Source organism: Heliconius melpomene, chromosome 14 (genome assembly GCF_056956725.1).
Source record: "Heliconius melpomene rosina isolate 202511_hmr_F chromosome 14, ASM5695672v1, whole genome shotgun sequence".
Lineage (NCBI taxonomy): Eukaryota > Metazoa > Arthropoda > Insecta > Lepidoptera > Nymphalidae > Heliconius > Heliconius melpomene.
The window spans coordinates 7,779,467-7,807,307 of record NC_140402.1 but is presented as its reverse complement, the minus strand read 5'-3'; the positions used below and the strand labels follow the sequence as shown (position 1 = coordinate 7,807,307).

General features: G+C 34.6%; 3 protein-coding genes across 3 annotated transcripts in view; 2 read left to right on the top strand and 1 right to left on the bottom strand.

The window, feature by feature from the left end:
• Positions 1-329: 329 nt before the first annotated feature.
• LOC146532257 (uncharacterized) lies at positions 330-3,842 on the bottom strand. Its single transcript, XM_085197437.1, has 5 exons — positions 3,682-3,842; positions 3,114-3,351; positions 2,607-2,769; positions 2,128-2,289; positions 330-1,840 (listed from the first exon to the last, which is right to left on the bottom strand). The coding sequence occupies exons 1-5, from the start codon at positions 3,707-3,709 to the stop codon at positions 1,715-1,717; spliced, it is 717 nt and encodes a 238-aa protein (XP_085053563.1). The 5' UTR covers positions 3,710-3,842; the 3' UTR covers positions 330-1,714.
• Positions 3,843-5,795: 1,953 nt separating this feature from the next.
• On the top strand, positions 5,796-14,396 carry LOC146532256 (uncharacterized). The gene is made up of 17 exons (XM_085197288.1): positions 5,796-6,235; positions 6,504-6,680; positions 7,485-7,662; positions 8,097-8,276; positions 8,545-8,721; positions 9,132-9,250; positions 9,515-9,656; positions 10,108-10,178; positions 10,626-10,845; positions 11,185-11,373; positions 11,876-11,973; positions 12,083-12,202; positions 12,393-12,551; positions 12,864-12,941; positions 13,150-13,221; positions 13,593-13,769; positions 14,175-14,396. Exons 1-17 carry the CDS (start codon positions 5,948-5,950, stop codon positions 14,253-14,255), a joined length of 2,526 nt encoding a protein of 841 aa, XP_085053414.1. The 5' UTR covers positions 5,796-5,947; the 3' UTR covers positions 14,256-14,396.
• A 7,172-nt stretch (positions 14,397-21,568) lies between these two features.
• The window catches only part of LOC146532255 (zinc finger SWIM domain-containing protein 4-like), a 70,337-nt gene continuing 64,064 nt past the window's right edge, over positions 21,569-27,841 (top strand). The window contains exon 1 of the mRNA XM_085197117.1: positions 21,569-21,889. Within this exon, the coding sequence (XP_085053243.1) occupies positions 21,604-21,889 (286 nt within the window). The 5' untranslated portion in view covers positions 21,569-21,603. The remainder of the gene's footprint in view (positions 21,890-27,841) is intronic.

Sequence of the window (27,841 nt, the reverse complement as noted above, 5' to 3'; positions counted from 1 at the left end):
ATGTACCCTATAGATAAGTTAAGGAGGGTCATGGTGATTCTCCTGCAAGTTATCGAGTCTGCGGTTGTCCCAGCAGAGACACAAGAACACCGTAAAGATAACGGTGGCCCGCGCTAGACGGGCCTTCAACCACGTTGCAATATACACGACCAATCCTGTAGCGTCTCATTTAGGTTTTGGAGGAGGAGGAGTCTGGACTTTATCTTTGAACAGATATGTTCGTGTTAACGTAATTATGTAAGTTATGAATGTTCCTAACTATTATAGGATGGGCCCGGACCACTCGGCTCTTCCTTTGCCCATGTGCAAGGATATTAATAAAACAAAAATACAATGAAAATATTTATTTAATGATTACATAAAATAAAATTTCAATATATTATTTATTTTTCCTTATCAATAAACCGCAAAATTGAAGATTAAACTGAATTAGTAATCTTTCTATATAGTATAAATTCTAAGTATTTATATTAAAAAATATGATTTTTAACATTAGAAAAATACAAACTATATTTTGGAGCGAGGGACTCTAAACGCAACGGTTATTTCTAATCAGAGTACTGAAATATTTAATATTTTCATTTTCTCGTTCTAGGAACAAGGCAAAGTGCGCAAATCCCCACTTTCCAGAAATGTTTTACTGAGGAATTTAAAAATAATTTGTTCCTAAGCAAATGTTTTAAATATAATATTTAAATATAATATATCTTAAAAATGATACAAAATATAATAAAAAATATTCTTTAAATTTCATTTTGATGCACATATTAAGTTTAAACTTGGCCTTGCCCTATAATATATAAATACTATATATTATATCAAGTATGAATTATTATATTATAGACCTGGAGGAACAAAGTAAATTCAGCTTTATCCAGACCCTTGTATTTGAACTGATAATAGATATTATATTCTTCACATCCCAACAATATCAACCATAGAATTCACAAAATAAGAATTATAAAGAAATAGATACGTATTGCTTATAATAATTAATATTATTTATGTTTGACCAATCGGTTGGAACGGATATACGGAGGTTTCTTTTTTACACTAAATTGTTTCTAAATTTACATAGTTATATTTATTATCTTTGAAGGGTTATTCCATAAAAGAAAGAAAAATACTTGTTTCAGAAAACATATGAAAAATTTTACGTAGCAGTATTCGGAGCGGGTCCAAATCTTGGAATCCTCCCATTCTTTTTGTAACATCGGCGGTTTACACTCTTGGAAATCGTGGAAGTTACAAAAAGAATGGGAGGATTCCAAGATGCGCGAGTTCAAATCCCGATATGATAAAATTTTATAAGTTTTCTAAAAAAAGAACGTCTATACATAGGTATTTCAAACTAGCATTTGTTATCCGATGTTCTATGAGATCTTCTAACATTTACATAGTTACAAAATCTATTAACCTACCATTAGTTATCTATTAAACTGAATTATAAACTAAAATTATCGCACATTTTAAAAATGTGGAATAAAAATACTAAATTACATTAATTTTAACGAAGATATTGTATATATTATAATATTAAAAAGACAAATAAAAAAAATCATAGGTGTATATATATACTATAACGCGCTAAGTTTGATTATATAATATTATTTAAAAAAAATATTATTTTTATATCGAATTAATTATTTAAATAATTCTTAATCTTTATAGCATCTTAATATTACGAAAGTAATTTACTTAAGATTCTAAAAGTTTACAACAAGGCATCACGAAGTCGGGTGCGACAGAACAGTAAGAAGGCTAGCAGGGCCGCTATCGCTGCGCCAGCTAGTAGTGTTTCTTCTCTCCGTGTTCCGCCTGCACGGTCTACTACGGTGCTCTAAAATATTATTACATGAAAATTTATTTCCTTATTTACATTCGTATCAACTTTTGATAGAAAGCAAACAGAAGAATTATATTTATTTTTTTAGCTTCCCGCTTACCGTCAATGGTAAATAAGCGCAGTGGGTAAACGTGCGCACTACCTGTGTAGTGTATATAACATAACATAACAACTATAATAAAATTATTAATATAATATAATAATAATTGCTATAATATAACAACAAATTTAAGCGGGCGAAGCCGTTTATATCCCTACCATAGTAAAATAGCATTACTTACCCATCCACCATGTCTGATCGCCCACGGTGTGGCACACTGGGCCACGTGCCTCGCCGCCCAGTCCGCCGCCCTGCACCAGCCGCCGACGCGCACCGCCCGCCCTACAACCTCACATAGAAACGCTAGCACCACTAAAGCTCTTTGTTCTATGTGTACACATGCCTGGAAATTTAAATTTGTCTATTGTATGAGATATAATATATTTAGATTAAATAAGATCCAATAAGAACTTAAATATTTAGATTGAAGATAATTATTGAACTTTGTTGTGAATGTTGATATATCAAAAAGTGTTCAAATTTATATAAAAATAATTTTTTTTACTACACATTTCTCAAAAAATCGCAATACAGCTTTGCACAGTGTATCTTGCATATAATAAGGGAACTTGGTGTTAAAACACTCCGTCTCTCACTCCGCCGTGTTTGCAGTGAGACGCTGTCCCGCTGTACTAATCCTTAATTTAGAAATTCATCTACCTGACAAAGCTCCTGCATAATATCTTCAAATTCGACTTCGTCTAGACTCAACAATGGTATATGCTCCGCTCGAGCTGCTAAGCGAGCTCGAGCTTTTGTGTCTCTAAACCTTAGTGCTGCCCTCTCCAGTGCCCTCCAGTCTCTCCAGTACATCCACCAACCCCTACAATTATCATTAAAATATTGCCTATAAAGTTTGTAATAAATATAAATTGTGAATTGAGTAAACAATTACATAAATACATAAAAAATACATATATCTAATTTCATTTTATAGAAAAGCAAGTATTAAATGGTTCCAAATAATGATACTATTAAAGAATTGTAGTAAAAAATATATATATATTAAAAAATACGAATTACTTGTGTATTTAATAAATAATACCTTCTTATAAAAAAGTAACAAAATAAAAAAAACAAAAAAAACGTCATACTAAATGGATACTCTACATAACATCTCTCTATCTCTATCATACCATTTTATTTAATAATTAAAATTGAACCCACCTTGAATCAGGATTAGCGGGTACCATCATACATGGTGGTGGCCTAAGTTCTTCCAATCTCAAATGCTGTAACAGCATTGCCCTGAACAGCCGTACTCCCTTCTCCTCCTCCTCGCCCTCAAGATATGGACCTCTCCAGTGCCCCTGGCAGTCATCACGACGTTCTTCATCTAAAGACACTTGCCGACGTAAAGGAGCACGCGGGGTATTGTATTCTTCTAGTGATTGGACACTACGAGCTGGAAAATGTCAATAATAAAATAAAATAATGAATAAAATGATCAAATTGTGAATAATATATTTTTCAGTGTATTTAAATAAAATTTAGAACAAAGAATTTTTGCTAATAAAAACAAATACAATACAATGACAGAATAATAAAAGAATAATATTCCCTAAAAAAACAACTATAATCAAATTACAAAATCACTATTAATAAATATATACAACCTTCAAGTTAGACATGCAATCAACTATTTATGTCTTTACCAAAACCAATTAAGCTATAACCTATTCAGTCAAAAGTTATATAAAACGAATAAATCTAAAAGAAAAGTCTTTCAACTCACCTGGTAAGGCTCGAGGTGCAAAATTCATAACTAAGCTGGTGCTCTTGTTCTGTGTACTTCCTCCTCAGTTCCAGGGGATGGAGTGAGTGAGTTGCTAAACATGAGTGACCTTGCGTATTTTGTGTCAAGCCACGGCCATGACATACATTTCTGGGCATGCGCAGTTCATATGGAAAAAAATATTGTTATTTGCTTGTAAAATGTAAGGTTTATGGGAATATTCATGATGTTTTAAATAATTGAAGACTTTTTTATTATTTACTTTATGACTCATATTTTCTGGGGAGGGGGGATAAGTGAGCCTATGGGCTCTTATGTCAATCTTTGTTAGAGTTATATTTGGCTGAGGAATATGACAAATTCTCAGCTTCACGCCGTATCCCGCATATGCAGAGACACTGGTGTTAAGATACTCCGATCCCCACTTTCTGCCGAATGACAAATTAATCAATTAACTGATTTGTTAGAATATATTCGCAGTTTGTCACGATTATAGATGACATCTCTATCTTTTAAAAAAGTGGTGAAAATTTAACAATAACACAAGTAGGTAAATAAATCAATATACTAAGAATGCCGCAACGAGAAATCTCACTGTTGTCACGTCCCAATAATACTGATATTTTTAATACTTTCTGAGTCTGGGCGTGCGAATGATAAATATAAATATTCTATGAGTGACAATTGAGTCACTACCGCCTCTTTTACTAAACATATGCTCACAGCGAAAATCTACAATCGGGATATACAATGTGCACAAATGCAAAATATTATTGGAATGCAAATGAAATTTTTAATACATAAAAATATAAAAAACATATTTTAAAATAAAAATAAAATACAATATATTTAAGAAATAAAATAAAAATATATATTGTCGCTGTCTTGCATGGCCAGAAGAACCTAATTTTAAGACATTCCGTTCCCCATTTTCCACTTAATTTTTGAAGACATTACGTTTGGAGTGGATTAAATCAACGCCGGGTTTTATATTGTTATCGTACCAAGGAAAATAGTGAATGTACACAAATGGAAATCGAAGCTACTACTCAAGAAAAGTAGTATGAAGTAGGAAAACTCAACACTGCTAATGTACAACAAATAAAAATCCACCTATAAGTACTATCGTATAAATTGCATTTTTTATTTTTTATTCCTATCGTATAAATGGCAGTATTCTAACAATTACTTTCACAACCAGAAGCCCTACTATTATTCTAATCATAGATCGTACTCGAGATTTCAATTTTATATAAGGTTTGACTAACAATGTTGTTTATACATTTGTTTATTAATTTTAGAGGGTTTAAATAATTTTATTAAGCCCCATACCTCCTTTATGTAATGTGATCACAGCGATTAGGTTCTCTTTATCACCCCACGTCCTTTTAATATCACAAAATATTTTATAATATAAAAAAAAATCAACTTCACGCTGTATCTCGCACACAGCGGGTTAGGCAGAGGGAACCTAATGTTAAGACACTCTATGCCCCACTTCCTGCCGAATTCTGGAGGCTTTGCGTGTTGAGTGGCAGAACTCAACGTCGCGCTTTGCCTCAACACCAGAGCGAAGAAATGGAAATATAAACGTAAATAAATATTTTATTTTGGCGCGAAAATAAGAAAATTTGAAATTCAAAAGTAATATTTTGTTTATTTTTAATTGTAATAGTATTTACGGCCATACTAAGTATATGTTAATAGTAAACAAAGATGTCAATTATGGTACAGGGGTACACTTGTGTGACTGTAAACGAAAGTTTGTGTCCTCGATTCTCACTCTAGTAAACGAAATATTTAATATTTTAATAACTTCGCTTTGGTTCGAAGTTCGGAGCAAAGCGAGGCGATGAATTCCGCCAATTAACACGCAACGCCTTCAGAATTCGACAGAAAGGGTGGAATGGAAGTATCTTAATGATAAGGGAGTGTCTTAACAATAGGTTCTCAGGTTCCCTCTGCCTAGCTTTCTATATGCGGAATAAAGCGTGAAGCTAAAACAAAATTAAACATAAAATTGCCGAGCGTCTGACGGCTAATAACAGTTTCAATTGGTTATCGTAGCGGGTCATTGTGCAACTACTCCACTCCTATCGCACAGGAAGGACCACATTTGCCCGGATTACATTCAGATAAGTCAGTTACGTTTAACCAACAGACGGTACGATTTACTATTAGAGGACGATTTATTAATAGATGGCGATTTATTAATAGTAATAGTGAAATGTGTTTATTTAAATTATTATTTAGAAATGAGTAAACAATGACGCTAGAAAATAAAAGTGGTGGAGTTCAAAAAACATTGGTACACCCAAAAACGATATGCTGCAGAAAGATTTCTGTCTTCGCGTGTGCTTGTGGTGTATTTTCTATAATATTACATATAAATAGTTACATATGTAGCAATTTAAATGAAGAAAATCGTAGAATAGAGACTGATTTTATCAAATTAAATGAATTTCTGAATGTGGAAGTCGATAAGAGGATAGACGCGTATGTTTCATCGCTAAAAGAGATACATTCTGTTAGGTTAAAAAGAGATGCTATGGTTGTAAGTACAATATTGTTAATTTCAACTAACTTAATAAACAAATACTTTTTTATATTGTTTAAAATTATATAGTTTTTCTCGTATACCTGAGATTACCATGAATTCCTGTAACTCCCAATCATTAAGTTCTCCACGTTTTAATCTTAATTTTGATTTGGATTCAATACACTTTTATGTACCCAAACAAAAGATCTTCTTTTATTTTAATTTATATTAAACAATAAAAAAAACAACTATAAAATCTATAAAAATCATCATTTTTTACTAGAATCAATCACCAGTTCAAGAAGATAATACAGTAGCACCTCATGTTGAATTTTTCAATCCTAAAATGAGAACAGAGCTTGAAGAAAAAGATGCAATTGAGATGAAACGCACAGGAGCTAAGGGACCAGCACCTGGAGGCGACACGTGGGTGTGGCTAACGAGCTATTCCAGAGTTCCAGTAAGATTGATATTTAATAGAAATTTAATTATATCCGAAAGAAAAGAGGCTAACTTGGCCCAGTGAAACAATGTCTAACTGGAATTCCAATGATTATTATATTATTTTTTACTTCCCTTCTCCGATAATTAGACTAGATGCACACAGTAAATCTCTCCCTATTTTCTCTATATCCACTGCTATGCGTGGAAAAGCGCGGTGTTCGTAAGAAAAATTTCTTATGGAAAATGTGTTTTTTTTATAAAACTGAAATGTAAATGAAAAATTTAGAAGAATATGGTAACTACCATATTCTTCTAAAGGATTAAATTTACAAATTGGCTAGAAATCAAATCACAGTTTACGAAAACCTATAAATATTCAAATAATTGCTTTTAAAAGCTTTCATTGGCAAATGGCTAAAAATAACACATATAGTTATATATGTATTTTTCAGCTTCACGATGTATCCCACATATAGCAGTCCCTCCGTTCCCCACTTTCCTCTGAAATTTTCGAGGCATTGCTCCTTGAACTTGATTTGAACTCGACGCCGGGCATTTGCTTTGGTGACAGAGCGAAGAAAATATTAATAAACAATAATTATTTAATTTGCTCTCGGGGAGTGGGTGTGAACCCACAAACGCCGACTTACAATCACACTCTTGTGCCGCTGCGCCACGACTCCTACAATTATCGGTCCTGTATTTTTAGTAGTAAATAAATTATACCATATAAAATAAACACATATAGTCATATACCTAGTAGGGTTTACGTTTTTGTTTTCAATATTATTGTAAAAGATGTAGTATGTTATAATTTTAGTATAAAGTCGTACAAGGGTTTTGTAAGGCAACACAAGATTATTGTCCTCCTGGAGTGCAAGGGCCGAAAGGACCGACAGGTTCACCCGGCCCAAAAGGTGACAGAGGAGACCCGGGCGCACCCGGAACAGCAGGAAGTCCAGGATCAAGAGGACCTCTCGGGCCACCTGGACCTAAGGGTAAAAAATACATAATTTTAATGATTTGTAAACAATTGGGAGAAAGTGTACGCCTGTATAATTTTAGTACTACGAATTCGATACAATTTAAAAAGGCGATAAAAAAATTAAATATGTACAATGTTAAAGTAAATGCATATAAAACAGATTTTATTTGCCTTTTTATGATATCTACCTCTTATATATCTAATATTATTTATAAGCCTTAAACGATAACCTTTGGAAATGCTATACGCTACTTCTAGCATCGTAACATATGTGACCTTTCTCTAGACTATTATTGATAGTGTTTAACTAATCGTCTGTCTATTAAGTTCAACCTAACCCTGCTTTTATATGTTATACAATAATAACAGGGCAACAGGCCAATCTTTTTTATTTATTATAAAAGCAGATATAATGAGAGAAATTACATTTTTCCCTAATTATTTAAGGTGAAAGAGGTTTCCCCGGAAATCCTGGTCTTGATGGTAGAGACGGAGTGCCTGGTGAACCAGGTCTGGACGGCCTGTCAGGAAGGAATGGAGCAGATGGAGCCCCAGGGAAAGACGGTCGAGATGGAACACCTGGTAAAGACGGAAGCGCCGGGAAGAATGGAAAAGATGGCAAAGATGGTAGATTAAATTGTGGATTGTATCTTTTTTGATCATTCCTTGTGTTCTTGTTTAAAATTATTGTATATTGAAATATGAAAATTTGTAAATTATTTTTAAATAAAACTCTTAACTGTGGTCCATAGTTACAGTTCCGCCCAGTCTATCCGTAACCACGGACTAATGCAAAGTGTGCCTAGCGTCGGTTGGGTTTCCAAAAAATATATATAAAAACATACGATTTATTAATTTATTACTTATAGGACATACCGATCTTCTTATTGTGTAGGTAAGGCAGGAGCTCAAGGCCCAGCTGGTGTTAGAGGGCCAAAAGGAGAGCGCGGTCCTATGGGTCCTAAGGGATTACGTGGTAATGATGGGAAAGACGGATTACCTGGAAAACCTGGATTATCCATTTATAATTATACAAAAGAAAATCAATTATTCATTCCTCCCAGCTTTGCCTGTAAGTTATCTGGATTTGTGTTTTTTTTTAGATTATATTACTTTGCTGCTACTATACGTTCTTTACGATTTTGCTCATTAAATAAATATTTGTTTATAAGTGCCTCACCTTCATCACTCCCAATATTCAGCATCATGCTATAGCAGAATAGGGAAAGGTGGAGAATAATGGAAAAATTAAAGGTGCTTGGGGAACGAACTCTTGACAATTTTCGAGACTGTGTGTTGAGTAGCGGAATTCAATGCTGCGCTTTGTCTTATTACCAAAGAAAAGGGCGAGACAATTTAAATTATTTATTCACCTGAGGGTTAATGGAACCAACAACCGTCGCGTTTACAGTCAGACGATGTACCAGTGCGTCATAAGAGCCTAAATTAAATACATAATTAATTATTATTGTCTGGTTTCAGTGGATAATCCAAGATTGATAGTTCGAGAAAGTGACACAATGCGCATGGATTGTAATCCTAAGGGATTCCCTGAACCAACTATAGAGTGGCGTAGGTCTGATGGTACACCAATTATTCAGGTAAAACTTCATTTAATATTAACAGAAAACCTAAAATTACCTCTAGAGCTAGCTAGGACAATTCCAATAAATATAAAAAACTATAATATTTTTACTGCTTATGTATTTATATCTCATAAAGTCATAAATAACATTAAAAGCATCGCTTGATCGTATTGAGCAATCTCAGTCGTATAGCGAAATAGGTAGAAAGAAAAAGAGAATAAAAAAAGAATGTCGGGGTACGAAGTGTCTTAACACTAGGTTCCCTTGCTTGTTAAACAGGGTTCCTGGCGCGACGCGTCAGTGAGCGGTCACGTGCTAAGCATACCCAACGTGTCACGCTGGCACACCGGCAAGTACGTGTGTCTCGCCAACAACGGGATGCAGCCGCCGGCGAACCAGACCACTGACGTTGAAGTGCATTGTAAGTGTTGGGACTTATCTCTTAAGATAAAGTGTTTTTGTTAGTTGTAAGAAGGAAAAGAAAATAATTAATTTCCTTGCGGGTGTTTGTATTAAATAATTTTAAAATTGACAGTTTTTTTTATTTTGTAATTGTTAGAAAAATTAAATTTATTTTATTCTAACTGAATCTAAAAACATGTTTTAGCGGTTAAAAAAGGTTTAGTGCTTGGTCTCATTTTTAAGGACATTTTGGCAAGCTAGAGTGAGAGATGTGTGAAAGAACTTCAAAAATATAAGTTTCATGTCAGCGCAAAGCCACAAGGTTGCTGGTTTCTCGGCTTTGCCATAGCGAGGAAATGAAAACATAAATTGATAATAATTAATTCCCTCGAGTGAGGATTGAACCCACAAACGTCTCGTTACACTCTTGTGCCTAAAATCCAATTATTGTTGTTTTTTTTTGTTCACAGTCAGCCCATATATTCGAGTGCCAAACAACATTGCCTATGTATATAACAAAACAGCCCAAATTGCTTGCGAGGTTAGTTAATTATTTTTATCTATGTATTTCGTTTCTAAAATAAAACGTTATTACAATACTAATAAACGCATACAAAAATATATGCGTTTATTTTACAGCAAATATCTCTTTTTTAGCTGTATCCTGCAGATAGAGAGATAGGTAGAGGGAATCTAGTGTTAAGGCACTCCGTTCCACATGTTCCGTTGAACTTTCGACACAATGCTTGTTGAGTAGCAGAATTCAATACTGTTTTCCATTTCGATACCAGAGAGAGAGGCAATGAAATAATTCATTCTCTTGAGTGGAAACCTAACTCACATACGTCACGATTACAATCAGAAAAGGCCGCTTATATTAAACCTGATCTATTTAGTATAAACAATAATAACATAAATAATTTAAATGTTTAACAAAAATTTTAACTTATTTTTATTTCAAGTGAAATCTACTGGTCCTTTCTCACAGATCCAAGCGTGGCCCGAACCTGTCTTAGCATGGGAGTGTGACGGAGTTACTCTAGAAGGTTCTAGATACAAGACTGACGTGTCAACTGCAGGAGAACCATGGAGTTGGATCATGAGGCTGGAGATACCAAATGTTAGGGAGCATGATCTACGACAATACAGCTGTGTAGCCAAGAATGAACTTAATAACCAAACCGTTAAAGGTCATATTCGGTTGATGTGTAAGTTACTTTAGTAGATTTAACTTTTTAATAATTATAATAGATAAATAATAAAAATAGTTTTGGGAGAGATTGCTATTTTAAATTAATATTCATTTAATTCAGTAACTACTTAATTTCTAATTAGGTAATGAAAGTGCCTTCAACCTAGAACTGAAATTGATTTCCAGAACTAGCCAAAAATATACTTTTTTATTTTACTAACCAAAGATTATAAAATACTTATTATATAAACTTATAGATTTAAAAATAGATTCTATTAATCTCAGTGAATATTGATTCTGCATTTAATCTGTCTTTATAGAGATTTTACTCTAAAAACCGACTCCTGCATTACAGATCCTAGTCCAAACCAGCCAACTCAAATCCAACAACCTATGGAGTTCGGCTCTCGTCCTCCGACCCTGACATCATATGAGGAGTTGTGCCAAGTCCAGCGATGTCCTTCGTGTCCTCGATGTGACCGCGCATTGCTGTTGATATCAACTATTAATTCTACTGCTGGATATAAACTTATTAGGAATACCAGTATGTTAATTAAGCTTATTGTTAATACACTAATCTTTTCTTTAAGCCCACCTTTTTTTTAGTTTTGTATATTTAAATGATAATAGAAAATAAAAAGAAAGAAACCAGAGATTCGAGGGAGTGATACAAATTTCAGCGGAAAGTGAGGAACGAAAGTGTCTTTACATTAGGTTCCCAACTTCCCTCTGCCTACCTTGCCATGTGCGGGATACAGCGTGAAGCTATTTTCCGCTTTCGTTAACTTCATTATATTTTTATACCTTAGTTTATACCTTGTATATTACAAGGATAAAAGTAACATTTAGATCTCTACATTCAAATAGAACCAAAAGATCTATTCTGTTTTCCACTTTCATTAATTTCTGTTTATAAGATTTAACACTTTTCCATTCCATTCCTATCTTATACTTTTCGGTATCATATTATCATAATGGGTTAAATAATATGTGTAATTTTATCAAATTTTAGATAAATAACAAATGGTATTATATATTATTTCCAGAATGCCAGCTCTACGCTATCGGGAAACCTGTCTATCATCGATACAAAGATGAATTATTTGGCGCATGGCTTAGAGATTCCAACGCTTCAGACAGTCAGGTATTTTTCATAATATTTATTTATTTATTTTAGTACGCATTTTATAATCTATCATTATATTATATGAGGAAACGTCTCTTCTTAATAAAGTATTTTATAATAATTACAGAAAGAAAAGCTTTGGACAACACAAGAAAATGATGTTGAGAGACTCCGCGAGTATAGAACTAAGGCGAGTTTTAAAGCGGACCACGTGGATGAGTTCCACAAACTGCAGAAACCATTCTTTGTAAGTTTATTTAAAAAAAATACAAAATTATTTCTAAAACAACTTTCTCGGTAATAAAAAGTAAACTATTCTTAGAAAACGTATAAAAACTTTATCGAGATTCGAACCTGCGGTTTTTCGAACCCATCCGTCTACTCCCCTCTGAACCTTAGGGTTCGCCATCCGTTCTTATGCCATTCTTCTTTTTCAGGGAAACGGCCACATAGTGTACAGCGGGTCGTTCTTCTACCAAGCAAATGAATCCGGTCATCCGGGTGATATAATTCGCTACGATTTGACTCAAAGTAGGATAAAATCTGTACACTTACCACATGCTGATGGAAGACTGTACACTGCTCAGCATAACCAGGTTTTTCCTTATACTAACTTAGCTTCACGCTGTTTCACGCATACAAAGGTAGGAGGGAACCTCTCGCTCCGTTCCCCTTTTTTCAGCAAATTCAAGACGCTGCTTATAGACGCGACTTTGCTTATTCTGTGGCGGAACGATGGTTTCCTTCTTTAGTAGACATCAATATATTTATTTTGTATTATTTTTGCTCTACTTTTTCCCTTTTATGCATGTTTAATAAAATACATTTGATATTTGTATAAATATTTTGTATTTTTTCTGAAACTTCAAACTTTTATTTTTAATTAGTTCTTTGTTCAATGTTGGCAGGTAGATTTTAGTGCTGATGACAACGGTCTGTGGGCAATCTACTCTATAGAAAGATCTAATAATACAGCAGTTGCTAAGGTACAAGTACCATTTTTTTTTCAATTTTACGCTGTATATAGTCTTCATATAGCAGAGTAGGCAGAGGGAACCTAGTGTTTAAGACACTACGTACCCCACTTTCCGCGGAAGTCAACGCCGTGTTTTGCGTAAATACCTGTAATATATTATGTATATTGTAAACATAAGAAATGCAATATTCAAATTTTCATGTGTCCTTTCATTTCAGCTTAGCTTTGATCCAAATAAGGACGACTTAAACATAGATTACATATGGAATATATCACTGAATCACAAACAAGTAAGTAAAAACTTATTAATATTGTTTATTTTAAACGTCACGATTGTGGGTTCCACCTCGGAAGAAAAAAAAACATTTAAATAATTAATGGTGGATCAAGGCACAGCGTTGAGTTTCGCCACTTAATGTTTCTAAAATGGACAGCATGTGAACGGAGTGATCTAATATAAGGTAACCTATGTTGGTGGTATGGTATGGTATGGTGTATGTACAATGAAGGAAAAATCATGATGCTGGTGAGATCAGGGACTTAACAGTCACGAATCCCTCAAAATTTGGTTCGTCTGTAAGGATATGTATAGAAGTGTCTTGACACTAGGTTCCCGGTTACCCTCCGCGTAACCTTTCCTAAAAAATTTAAAATTTTACAGGTAGGCGAAATGTTTATAGTATGTGGAGTTCTCTACGCACTGGACTCGGCAACAGAGAGAGAAAGCAAAGTGACTGTGGCCATAGACTTGTATTTAAGTAAGCCTGTGGAGGTTTCGTTACAATTCACAAACCCATTCAGAAAAACCACACAACTTGGATATGATCATACTCATAAGGTAATGTTATCGCGAAGTACTGAAATCACGACTGATTGTGGGTTCGATCCCCACACAAAGAAATGAAAAATTACTTAAATATATATTATAGTTTCATTGCAATATTAAAGTTCTACGAAAAGCTTCTAGAAATCTAGAAAGTAGAGCTTTAGTTCTAGCAACATCTGTACGTCAATAACTGAAACTATAATGCGACAATTTCCAAGAGCTGCGATTTCAAATCCCGCTACTATCAACATTTTCTAAAAAGTTTCTATATATGGAATATACTAAACTAAAGAAAGATATTAAACTATTATTGTTATTACTTTAATTTATTTTTCTATATTTATAAGTTAATTTTTAAATGCAAATGCACTTACTTTCATAACATAAAATATAACTGATTGTATTTTAAATTTTCAGGAACTTTATTCATGGGATCGTGGAAACCAATTAACTTATCCTGTGAGATATAATGAATTCCCTGGACCTCATGTATTTTAATATGATACATATTATTTACAGGAAAAATCTTGTTATTAACACCTGAAAGCTATGAAAAACCGTGAAATATTGTTATATATACATATAATTTGTTGTTATAGTACTTTTTTCACTATCAATAAATGAATATAATAAAAAAAATTGGATGTTTTTTTTATATTTTATTAAAAGTTTTAAGTGATAGTGACATCTATTAATCTGTCGTGACACTAAAATAAGAGAATTATGATTTCTTCATTTTTTTATTTTATAAGTTAGCATTTATAATAAAATAATAAGAAATAAATAATTCATAACTAATTTACAATTTATGTTAATATTTATCCTAAGTTTTCAATATCTGTTGCTAGATGGCGCTACTTACCTTTAACCGAAAACTAATTATACCAAGTAATTACCCTATTAATTACTATTAAGCGATCCACAGTTAACGTTTATACATTAGGGAAAAACTTTATTATTATACATTGAATTAAAATTAATGACCGTAGAAAATTCGTTTTGAATAAACCTATTATCATCATTTGGAGCAAATTTATTATCTAATATTCTTTTGAAATGGAACTTGGCTAAATATGAACAACATTTCCAAAAGCAAGTATAATTTGAATGTAAATTTATATACTTCTTTATGTATAAAGAAATAAACAACAATTAATAGACTAAATTCAATATCGTTTAATTGATTAAAACGCAAACACAAATACAAAAAATGACAACATAAAAAAATAAATATGACAACTCAAACACAAATGACATAACCAACTGTCAAAATTGCAATCGTATAGACGTATAATTTTTTGCCAACTAAAGTCTAAAGCAAACTATAGTAAAGGCAAAAGGCAATACATTTGGTGACTTGGCGGAACTTTGTACGATCAATATTTGCGCGCCGCGCCATCTAGCTGCTGCCGCGCAGCCAAATTGCACTTTAATAGTTCATTAGATCCAACAAAAATGGGGTTTAAATTCGGATATCGATTCGTGGTTGCCGATTGGAAAAATGCTTTGGCATAGAGAAAATTCTAGGCGTTTTGTGCTGAGTTTTTGGCAATGGATTCCTTTGGCTGTTGGATTTTAATTATGAATTTCGTTTGTGTAATTGAATGTTACAACTTATGGATCCACTAATGAAGAGTTGTACGAATTTGCATTGAAATTTTAGCGTAGTGTATTATTAATAACTAAGTAAATAAATAAAAATATATATGAAATACAAAATGAAAGTAGTAAATTACGCTTATAATTTTTTGAATATATTAAGTTTGGGGAAATTATGTTAATATGAGACAGGCGGTAAGCCCATTTGTAAAAAGTAATTTATGTAGACAAATACATGACATCTTCGTCACCATAACGCTATTAGGAAGTGTCTGACTGAACGTGGGTGTGGGTTCGTTCCTGCTCAGGATATTATTTTTTTGATTACCTTTATTTTCGCATTCTGGCATAGCAGAGAGACAATAAGTTCTGTTGTATAGCAAAGCAAAAAAAAATAATAACAGAGTATCTTAACACTAGGTTCAACAAACAGTTAAACGGAGAGATTGTGCGAAAATAAAAAAAATCTCAAGTAGTTATAACAACTTTATAGTTATTTTTGGCAATTTTCTTTAATATCATGAATATAAATTTGCTAGATTCTAATATAATTTCTTTTGACAATTTGTCAAGGAAACAAGAGAAAGTGCGTAGAAATGGAATTCATTAATAGTAATGTGATCTTATTTTAGGCCTGTTTTTGTTTTATATGTAGATAAAAATGGAAAACTACGATTCGATATTGGAATTTGTACGTGAATCATATTTCACTGTCATATTTCTTTTGAAAGATAAATTTCGATGGATTTGTTAGCAAATGATTAATGAAATTAATCAATGCTTATATTACCCCATTTATTTTTTAAAGAGAGATGAAAAAAAATGTTTTAAAATATCTAAATCATATTTTTGTACTTATCTGTATTTTTTATAAAAAAAATGTCTCATTAGAGCTTTTTTTTATTTAATTATATTTAAATGACAATTGTAAATTATTAACTCGTGTTTTTTATTTTATACTAGTGGGCCCGGACGCGGCTACGCCCGCGAAAATATAAGCCAATAAATAAATCATTAAAATAAGTTAAAAAATAATAATAAGTGGAGATTTATTATTAGAAAAAATATCTGAGTAACCGAAATGAACAAACCAAAGAAGTAAAAGTAACTAAAGGAAATTCTTAATATTAGAAAAAAAAACCTAAAGTTTGCTGTGCGCGCGTACTAAAAATTTTTCTATATTAAATAATTATTAATTTTTGCGAACAATATTAAATAAAATCTCAAATGATTAAAATTACGATATTTTAAGTGTATAACATCGGTATAGATAACCGAACTGAGATAAATTAATTATAAGCAGCAAATAATTACATAAAAAATAATAGTAATTCGAAAATCTATAAAAATTTACAAAATCATCAAAGTCATCCACCCGTTCGCGTCGGTCATACTCATATTATGCCGCCCGAAGGCTAGGTCATTTGGAATCAGTCACATCTTAATTATTTATTAGAATGTTATACAGTAAACTATAATTTCCATCTAGATGAAATGCTAAAAGTGACTATTATATTTATTTTCATAAGGATGAATATCAAATTATAGAAATCATCTAATTTTTGTTAATGATTTGTATAAAGAGATTTGTATAAATCTATATCGGCGCGCGCCATGTATGCATTAAGCAAACTCACTGTGGGTGACGTTTTCTTAAAACAGCAAACTTTGCAAGCCGTTGCTTAGCAACGCGTAGCGACGATTGTTATTAACATGGCGGAATAAATTCCTTGTCAAATTAATTATTTTAATATATTGGTATATAACGAAAATATTACAAATATGAGAAAAAAAAAGTATCCTATGTTCATGCCGGGACCCTCAAGTATCTCTATATGAGTATTTTATCACAATTAAATTAGCGGTTTGGCCCTGATTGCGGAAAAGACAGACAGACAGACAGACAGACAGACAGACAGAGTTACTTTCGAATTTATAATATAGGTATGGATAATTAATGAATAAACGTGGAAGTATGTAATGATTGTCTTTTTAACATTCATATTTTAGTGACATGTAGAACAGAACATAACAGTACTTTACTTTTCACTTTTTTAATTTTACAAAAATTATCATAAAATAACAATATATACTTATAAAAATAACAATAAAAAATTCAAATTAATTAATTAATCATTATTTCTATATTATTCTTTTTCTCAAAATTAAAAAAGTACAAAACGTCAAACAGTCTCGCCTACGTCTAAGTAACGTCGTCTGGGTCAACAGTGGCCCGGCTTAGCGTTGAATAACGAAGTGGCATCTGCTAATATATTTACGACTTAAAATGGGTTTCCAGATCATTTTACATGTCTTAAAATAGTTTCTTGTTATTTTGAAATGGATTGAATGTTTAATATATCTTCCATTTAGATATTTGTATGGCGTTGTCTACTCTATATAGAGAAAGGAGTCGCTAGTAATTTGACCCAGTTTTGCATTATTTAAACCATGGAATGGAAAATATTTTTTTCCTGATCCCGTAAAATTTTCCCGAAATCATCTTAGGGGGAGCTATACTTCCTAACTTACATATATTCCAAATTTCAATTATATAAGTCCTGTAGTTTGTCTTTAGCCTGTGCTTGGCGTAAAATAAATTTTCTCCCCAAAATGAGATTAGAACCCACAATAGTGCCGCCGCAATGACACTTGTGTCAGAACTATGTAATGTACTATGTAATGAACTTGAAAGTATGGGGGAATAAAATGGGAACGTTTAACGGAAAATAAGTTTAAATAAGTAAAAGCCTTGCCTCAACAATACTGCATGGTATTTTATATAGATTTTATAAATATTCAAAAAATCCGGCAAGTTACAAGTTTAATTTTTTCGCAGATGGAAGAGAAAGTAGACCTGAGCTTTTAATATAAATTTCGTTTATATCTCCGAGTTACTAAGAAAAGCGGTCTTGATAGAATGACGGGTGAGGAAGTGGTCTTCTGATCTTTTTTTTCCTTTTTGGTCACCTCAAAAACCTCCAACTCTTTGAATTTTATTGTTACCTTTTCTGCTTCTTAGCGACTCTAAGTTCAAATTACAAAAAATATGAGAATTGAGAATATGTTACTAAGGCACTAGAGAATTTTTACCATACTATTGGTTTTGCCAATCTTTGAAAATACAGACTTTCCAATCTAATTTTCTTTGTACGTAAGGACTAACCTTACGGAATTTTGCTTACCTCAAGTTTGACTTGGCAACCGTAGCTCATTTTCAAATTCTGTAATACACATTTCGCTCGTTTCGTACATAGTTTTCTAGTTCGAATCACGTTAAAATTTTCAATAAGGAAATAATCGCAGTATAACGAAAATTCAACATTACGCAATCTGAAAAAAATATCGGAAATTGAGAAACGGAGTATCTTAATATTATGTTCTTGTATATGATACCTATTTAATGATACCTAAGGGTGATGGAAATTCTCTTCTTCGGGAATTCCTTTTAAGAGACTTACCAGACTGAATGACCTACATATATAAACAGAACTAAAACTAAAAATGGTTCTGACAAATTATTATTATTAGAATATAGAACTAATATATTCTTGATATCTGTTTTATTTTTACGCTATGAGTCATCAATTGCAGTTTACTTGAAAATCCATACCACCAGTCTTCAAATCTCACCTCTTATCTAACTACATGAAAGAATTTATATAACCAGAAACTACACTAGAGGCTGTCGTGAGGCCAGACTGCAAACACGACGGTTTTGGGTTCGATTCCCTGAGATTAAATTATTTTTATTTATTGGATCTGGCAAAAAGGACAAAGCGCGGCGTTGACTTCCTTCACCTGACAATGTCTTAAAAACTGAGCGCGGAAAGTGAGGAGAGCAGTGTCTTAACACCAGGATCATTCTCCCCATCCTCCCGGACGCCTCAAAGTCTAAAAAAATGCGATAAGTGGAATTCGAGCCGACAACGTCAAGTGCAATCAGCCACCTCTTAACTGGGATACAAGGGCAGAAGTATTAAAGATTTTAGTTGTCATGACATTTGATCAGCCTTGAACCTTCCTCGATAAATAAACGATCAAAAACGAGTTCCTGAGATAAGCGGGCTCAATCTCGTATAGACGTAGAGTATAGATTATAAATTCACGCTGTATCCCACATAAAGCAAAGTAAGCAGAGGGAACCTAAGAACCTAGTGTAAAACACTTTCGTTCTATTCTTTCCGCCGTATCCTATATGAGCTTAGATATAGATAATTCTTCATATAAAAATTGGACGGAAAACAAAGGGTTTTGACTCTCTTTCAGATGAGAAATAAATAAATATTTTATCGAATTCTTAACTTCCACCAGCCCCACAACTAAGCCATCAGGTAATTAAAAAATATGTTAACTGTCAATTTGATACATTATACCTAGATAAGATTTCGTGCCAATTTTTTGCAATACAACTTTTTTGACAGTCTCGTTTAATTGACCTTTGCTGTTAAAGGTGGACAACGAGTTTGACTGCACTTTAAGCAATTATAATTATATGTCGTTTTTATTTTATTAAAGGTGTTTTTTATCTAAGACTGAATTTAAAATGTATTTCACCAAAACATAATCTGTAAATCCAGTTACAATTAAAAATAAACAAAATATTACTTTTGAATTTGGAATTTGTCATTTTTATACGATTCTTCTTATTTTCGCGCCAATATATTGTAAAAAACTCTGTGATATTAAAACGCAGTGTGGTGATAAAGAAAACTGAATCGCTGTAATTACATTACTCAAAGAATTTAGTTAGAAAGTTTTTATACTTAATAAATATTTTAAACAAAAATATATTAGGTTAATTAAATAAAGTGAGTTAAAAAAATAAAAAAGTGTTAGTTGGGTATTAAAATAATAATGAACCCCAAAAAAATTCAATTGATAATATCACGAATATATAATTATAATAATCTTAGGAATATATTAATTAATAAATTAATATTATATAAAGAAATACAAAACCTATTTTTCTATATATATCTTATTATTTTTATGACAAGTCTAAGTTAATTCACAACAGCGATCAGCTGACTGACACGTAATTTGTATTATTATTATATACACTGTATACGTATATACAGATACGTATACATTATAGAGAAAAAAGCGCTGCAGCGCTGTAACCAACGCGTTTACTTTCATTAAGACTTTAATTTCCTTTTTATTACTAATAACGGAATGTGGATTTGGATGTTTTACGTTTATTATTGTGTTAACCTCGTTTTTTTGTTATTAAATTGGTGTATTATGTGTAATTAGTGAATGTTGTTTAATAACGTGGTTGATGGCATTGGAATATTAAAAAATATGCGAGTTTTATGGATATTCGTTTTGTATTTAGATAAGGCTGCTTTTGAATCATATTTGTTAAAAAATATAGTTTATTAATTCAACTGGTATCAATAAAATACAATAGTTATTCTTAGTTTCTCAAAACATACCTGCAATATTAAAATTGAACATAACAATACGCGTTCAACTACCTGCCTCCACAATGTCATGTCACAGACGGACGGCACACTTATCTCGAAAAAAAAAACCATTATAAACAAATAAAGGTCATTGTACGTGCCGCATCCGCAAGCCGCTGCAGCGCTGCCGCCTCCAATCTCAGCTGAGCCGGACACCTGACGTCCTCCCCCCTCCCCCCGCCGTCAGCTGTTAATGTCCCCCCCTCTCGCGCGCCCCGCGCCCGCCTTTCCCCTTCGTTTGTGTAATGCGAGGAGGCGACACCCAAATGGATTAGGACGCCGCCTGCCCATTATTTTTTATGTCCGCTTCATTTGTATTGACTTTATTTGCACATCGATTTTTATAATCTCAATAAAATCTGTAAAGCGTATGCCGATAGAGCGCTACGACTTGCGGAATGACGTAAGAAACAGCATAAATTGCTAATATTATAGGATGCGGCAAGAATAATTCTCAAAACGCACAACAGTGATCGTCACCGCGGGGCCTGTGCGGCGATCTGTGCTCTGTGCTCGCGACGACGCACACACATGGAGAGCTGACTGTATGTAGTTATAGAGTAGAACAAAACAAAAATGCCAACTTTTAATAATATATCGCACATTATGCCTGTCAAATGAATAATTTATCGCGGCGTGTCGACTCGGGGCGCGCCTCCCCCGGGGCGGCGGGGGGGTGCAGGGAAGCGCGGGGGTGCGGGGGGCTCCGAACGGGGTGCGGGGAAGGCCGGCGGGCGGCCGCACGTCAGTTCGCGGCGAGCGGGCGAGCGAGCGCCATGTCGACGTGTGCGCCGCGCGCGTGCTGCCGGCCGCGCGCCCCGCCGACGCTGCTCGACATCACGGCGAAGACCGTGGCGGCGGCGATCCCCTTCCAGCGCATCGAGGAGCGCTACGAGCGCATCCCGGAGCCCGTGCAGCGCCGCGTCGTATACTGGTCCTTCCCGCGTGACGAACGCGATATCTGCATGTACTCCTCGCTGACCGACGACCACCGCAACATCGCCTTCTGCCGCGGCCTCAAGCTGCTGGAGGCCGGCTGCGTGGAGAGCGTGCTGCAAGTCGGTGAGTGACCAGCGCCAGCGCGCCTGCGCCTGTTTACTAATACGCGCCTCGCCCACGGAGCCCCGACGCCCGCCCGCGCCGTATAAATAAAAACCGAGACGTGTGCGATCGATAGATGCTCCTCGCGGGACCGCTTATCAAGAGTTTAGGGCTCCGGGGGCCCGCCGGCCGGAGTCATCGGAACTAATTATCGAATATCGACTTAACCGTTTCCTCGCCGGGAGTGATTGTTGGCACGGATCGGCTCCACTTTCGAAACTACCGCACTCTCGTGAAATTCGGCTATGATTACCATAACTGGAAGTCCCGTTACCAGCGTAGGGAATTACACAACTGGCTTCTCTCGTCCGTCCGTGCACGTAGGCCGTTGTGACTAACGGATAAACAATATTAATTGTCCGTATTTACGTCCATGGGGTCAGGCCCGGACTCATTGTGGCGGGCGTGGGAGGACGTTACATATTCATTTGTGCTTATCTCCCATCAAGATGGCGATTACTGGTCATTTGTGGTCGTTTCGGGCCGCGCTCGAACGCCACATTCGGACCTCAGCGTGGCCCATAACGTCGGCTTTAAGAAGGCTGTGACAAAACTTATGGACCGACTGGCTCTCGTCCAAAGGCAGGCTCTTAGATAACGCTGTCTTTGTACTTAATCCTGATTAAATATTATTTGCTATTTTATTCTTATGTTGATTCCCACACCCATATCATGTGAGTCACAATCTACGATCAGATAGAACCGCCCACTTTATGTAAAAACTCTAAATTATGATCCGTTCGTGGTAATGTACCGCAAAGCAATTTATAAGTCAAATCGGGTCAATCGAGTAGGCTACATAAATTTGTTTATTTTGATTAAAAAATCGATAACGCCGACAATCGATATCTTAAAATAACGTATATGCACATTTATATTTATCTACTAAAATTGATATTGATATAACCATTGGAAATCGTGTTAATAATTTTTAAACAGGTACGAAGGTAGGGACCCTAAAATTGTGCACTCAAAAAAACTGGCAACACCCTAGTATAAATAAAGTATCGAAAAGAAACTTACGACACCATTAGAGCGGGGACTGGTTACAAAACGAGAAATGCTGCATTCGTGAATATGAATAAAGAACAGGACCTGCCCCGAAGGCTCGTACGGACCGATCGAACGTGTTACCACTTAAAACCCCAAGTGAGGTCGTTGAGGCGCAGTGGCACAGCGTGTGACTGTCAACGCGACCGTTGTGTATTCGATTTCCATTGGGCAGAATGAATTATTTAATATTTTACTTTAGTCACTTTAGTATGCCATTGGCGTATCTAGAGATATTTTCTGAGGGGGAGCCCGGAAGCTAACGAGCTTTGACTATTCTGGGGTGGGCACGGCTCCCCCCTTACCTACATCCGTGAACAAGTCAGCAACGGCGTTGAATTTCGCTTCTCCGCAAACAATGTCTCGAAAATTCAGCCTAAAGTAAAGAGCGAAGTGTTTAGATTTCCCCTGCCTACGCTGCGGGATATGCGGGATACAGCGGGAAACAGCAGGAAACTAAAAGAAAATAAAAAAACCCCCTATGCAACGTAGCACAGATTGTCATGCAAAAATAATCGCCGCCAGTCGGCAGCCGAGTGGCACAAGCGTAAATATTTTAAATCAATGTTAATGACTTCATATCTTTAGGTAGAATCTATATCGATTTTGAACCGGTTGCCTTTTGTATCGATATGCATTCGATTGAGTTGTTATAAGTTCTGTTATGCACTTGGATGTATCTTTAAATTTTATGCAATATATTATATTTATATATATTTTAATATTATATTTGGCTTTTTTTACTAATATGTGTACAATTAGGGGAGGCCTATGTCCATCAGTGGACGTTGAAAGGCTAATGGATGGGTGGATGGATGGATGTGTACATATCACTCAGTTTTTAGATATTAATAGGAAATATTAATAAGTAAATCATTTGAGGCCAGGCCAGGGGCACAAGCGTGCGTGCAATGTTATGCTGTACAAGATACAGCGTGATGCTAAGCAATTTCTTGAAATTTCGTAGTTATACAACTATTTTGATGGATTGAGAAAATAAATAATATATTCTACTCGAACATCTTAAAGATGAAATATAATAATTTTACAGTACAGGTTCCCACTTCCCACAAATGACATTATGACCCCAACTCCATGGATAACCGCTTCCAAAACACCACGTTTACTAATCTTATTATAACTTTATTTAATACCTAACTTCAACTTGAGAATACGTAGAATTGAATAAAAAACATAATAATTCCTCGCGTCACGTGTGACAGTTGCTCTTCCCAGAAGGTTTGGCCGAACGTTTTATAGCCAAAGTAAGCCCCATGATTCATGCTTGATGATCTTTGATGTCCTTAAGACCGTCTTTAGACCACCAGTTCTTGGGAACGAACTTTGACGGCTCCATTATCTTGAGGTTTCAATGGAAACAGTCTGTTTGGACACGTAGGAAGTGAGTTTTTATGTTATAAGTATAACCTATTATTATAAAAATAGTTACGTGTTTATTATTCAGGTATTAAAAGATCACATTTGATAATATTTTATATGTTATTGAGACAGCTTCGTGGTTTTTATTGCTTTCTGGGCAGTGTTTGACCTAGTATTATACGACAAAGTAAAAAATTGTACTACCTTTACATGTTATACAGATAGAGGGTTCCGTACTAATTTCAAGATTAGATTCATGTAGTACAACTTGTAAAAGTTGATAAACTTCAATTTGCAGGCGTATAGTGTATTAATTTTGTACGAAATGAAATACAAATATAACTTTGTAAAGATATTTTTTCATGAAATACCTATTTTACACTTTCCTTTATTAAATCAGCATCAAGCTGTATCCCGCACAGAGCAGAGTAACCTAGTGTCAAGACTCCCCACTTTCTGCCCAATTCTGGAGGCATTGCGTGGTGAGTGGCAGAACTCAACGCAGTGGCAAACCTTTATTTGTATTGTAAATTCTTACTTCATGCAAATTTTATAACTTCCACAGGAAGTAGGTACCCTGTAGTGTGTTTTAATTACGCTGTGAATTTCGTACAAAATGCAGCCAAATCGATGCAAAAATGCTCATATCTTTTGATTGAGTTGACTTATAAGGCTTAATTTTTTCATTGCTCCAAGAGACCGTAGACTTGAATATTTGATATTAATTGATACCTCCATTCAATCTAGAGATAAATCCAAAGACGGACCACAAAGCGATATAAGGATTCCGTTTTTAAATATGAGGTACGGAACCCTAATAAAGAGTGACCTTTTTAATCAATAGAACAATGTGACTTATTAGATACGTACTCAAGAACCTTGACCCCCTGCGCCCCATATAATTCGACATATGAATCACCATCAGACTATTTGACAGGTTTCAATTATAACATAATATTACGTTCAATTCTGTTCGCAATTCGGAGAGGTCGAATCTTTCAACGGTGGTCGTTGTTTTGTATACTAATATAATATGTAATTGAAATTTATAAGTATTAAAAGGAATATTAAGTGATTTGTCACTTATTTTTGATGCATCCATACCTATATTATAAATTCGAAAGTAACTCTGTCTGTCTGTCTGTCTGTCTTTTACGCAATCAGGGCCAAACCGCTAATTTAATTGTGATAAAATACTCATATAGAGATACTTGAGGGTCTCGGGATGAACATAGGATACTTTATTTTTCTCATATTTGAAATATTTTCGATATATACCCATATATTAAAATACTTATTAATGCAATTTATTCATGTTGCATGTTAATAACAACCGTCGCTATGCGACCGTTGCTAAGCAACGATTTGCAAAGTTTGTGGTTAGAAAACGTCTAAGCTTGCTTAACGCATCTCTCTGTTGAAAACTGAAAATAATTTCATAAATATATTTAATAAATATTCGTATAGTTCAAGCGGGCGTAGCCGCTTTCGGTTCCACTAGTTTATATATATAAGTAAATAATAAGTTAAGTATATCTTAAGGAGCCCATCGTGGCGCAGGGGCACTAGCGTTTGACTGTAACGGGTTGTAGGTTCACGAGAAAATGAAATGTTTAATATTTTAATTTTCTCGAATAGGAATCGAACTCACGACCTATCACAGTCACAACTGACCTCTAGATTACTCTAGATTACATACAAAATTACACTAATATAATTTTAATAGTACTTTTAAAACCGGATTATACTATTTGGTTGACAATTTATAATCTGGCACAGTTTTAGTTACTATTATAAAACTATTAAGCAACATGAAATTTAGTTTTCCTGTTTTTGCGTACGAATTAGGCGACACAGTAATTACAGCATTTAAATCGTGTGTCATTTTCTAAATAAAGCCTAAATGCGAATTTAGAATATCCCAATATCAACCAATATCAAACTTTTCTTTTAAATTTAATAGGGTTATTAGCAGGGTATCGCAGGGTAGGCAGAGAGAACTTGGAAACCTAGAGATAAAATACTCCGTTTCCATTAAGACATTTTCGCGTTCCTCATTTCTCGCAGAATTCTGGAGACATTATTAAGAGGCGGGACCCAAAGCCGCGCTTCATCTCGTTTTCAAAACGAGGAAATCCTAAATATTAAATATATAATTTCTTCGAAAGGGAACCGATCCCCCAAGGTTAGGTTGGGTCCCCCTCAGGGTTACACCTACTGCGCCACAACCTCGCTATTATTACAAAGCAGAATACTTGTTTATTTTGGCACAGCACTCATCTATATCTTCTTATCAAGACAGCGTTTACATGAAATATCAACAACCCCCCCATTCTCCTAGCATCCGTCGAAAACCATCTGTCAATATGGCATGATTCATACAAATAGCAACAAAGAAAGAAACAGACGGACGGACGTACTGAACGATACTCTGTCCTACAACAGTGTTCCATAGTGTCTGTAAGAGCGCTTCTGTCGTCCGACCTCGTAAAAAAACCAGCGGAAGCAGACCTCCATGGCACCTCAAATGACCCCCTTATCAATCTACTTTTGTATGCGATCAGCGGGAAGTGGCAGGTCTCCAGAAATTGGTCAGATTTACAAAGCCACGTTTGTGAGTTCTGAGCACCTACGTTTTAGAGCCGGTAAGCTAACTTACGATTGGAAGCGTGAAAATTAATTTTATTATTTGTGATATAAGATATATTTTTGATTGTAGTTATGGCACACATTGTGTAGTTGAAGGCGAACGAGATTCAGAAGTTGAAGCAACTTCTATTTTGGCATTGTTTCGTGTTAGATTTTATTGATATTACTACTTATTTTAGTCGAAGTACGTATAAGCGTGTATCTAGAGAGTTACGTCACTATGCTACGGAGAAAATTTAATTAAACGAACATAATATACATGAGGCCATTTGAGGTGCAGGCGCACAAGGGTGTGTCTGTAAAAACCACTAGTTATGGGTTCGATTAACGCTCGAGAAAATGAAATTTTTATTTAAATTTATATTTTCGTTTCTTCGTTCTGGTCTGGTCGAGGCAAAGCGCGGCGTTGAGTTCTGTCACTCAACACGTAAAGCGTGCAACGGCGTGGCTTAACAATAGGTTCCCTCTGACCACCTCGCTTCGTGCGAGATATAGCGTGAAGCTGATTTTTTTAAATATTATGCTAATTCCATGCTTATCTGACATGTTTATAATTGACAGACAAAATCATAGATATGACTACTGTATTTAAATATAGTTTAACACACCCATTAGCATAAGTTGTTGGCTGTCACTTAAACGAAAAAAAAAATACTTGTTTGACACACTAACGCGGATATACTCGCAATAACTCAATTAGCCGTGGGAAAAGCAAATAAATGTTAATATATACACACACGTTGCGTGGCGTTGACACACCGATGTAGAATCTGCGACCTACATACAAGATTTAACATTGTTTTAAAAAATCATCTTCACGCTGTATCCCGCACA

Coding starts and splice junctions, on each gene's coding strand:
- LOC146532256 (XM_085197288.1), top strand. CDS start 5,948: ATGACGCTAGAAAATAAAAGTGGTGGAGTTCAAAAAACATTGGTACAC. Junction 6,236..6,503: donor TAAAAAGAGATGCTATGGTT/GTAAGTACAATA, acceptor ATTTTTTACTAG/AATCAATCACCAGTTCAAGA. Junction 12,203..12,392: donor AACTGCAGAAACCATTCTTT/GTAAGTTTATTT, acceptor CTTCTTTTTCAG/GGAAACGGCCACATAGTGTA.
- LOC146532257 (XM_085197437.1), bottom strand. CDS start 3,709: ATGAATTTTGCACCTCGAGCCTTACCAG. Junction 2,290..2,606: donor TTATGCAGGAGCTTTGTCAG/GTAGATGAATTT, acceptor TTAAATTTCCAG/GCATGTGTACACATAGAACA. Junction 1,841..2,127: donor CGATCAGACATGGTGGATGG/GTAAGTAATGCT, acceptor ATAATATTTTAG/AGCACCGTAGTAGACCGTGC.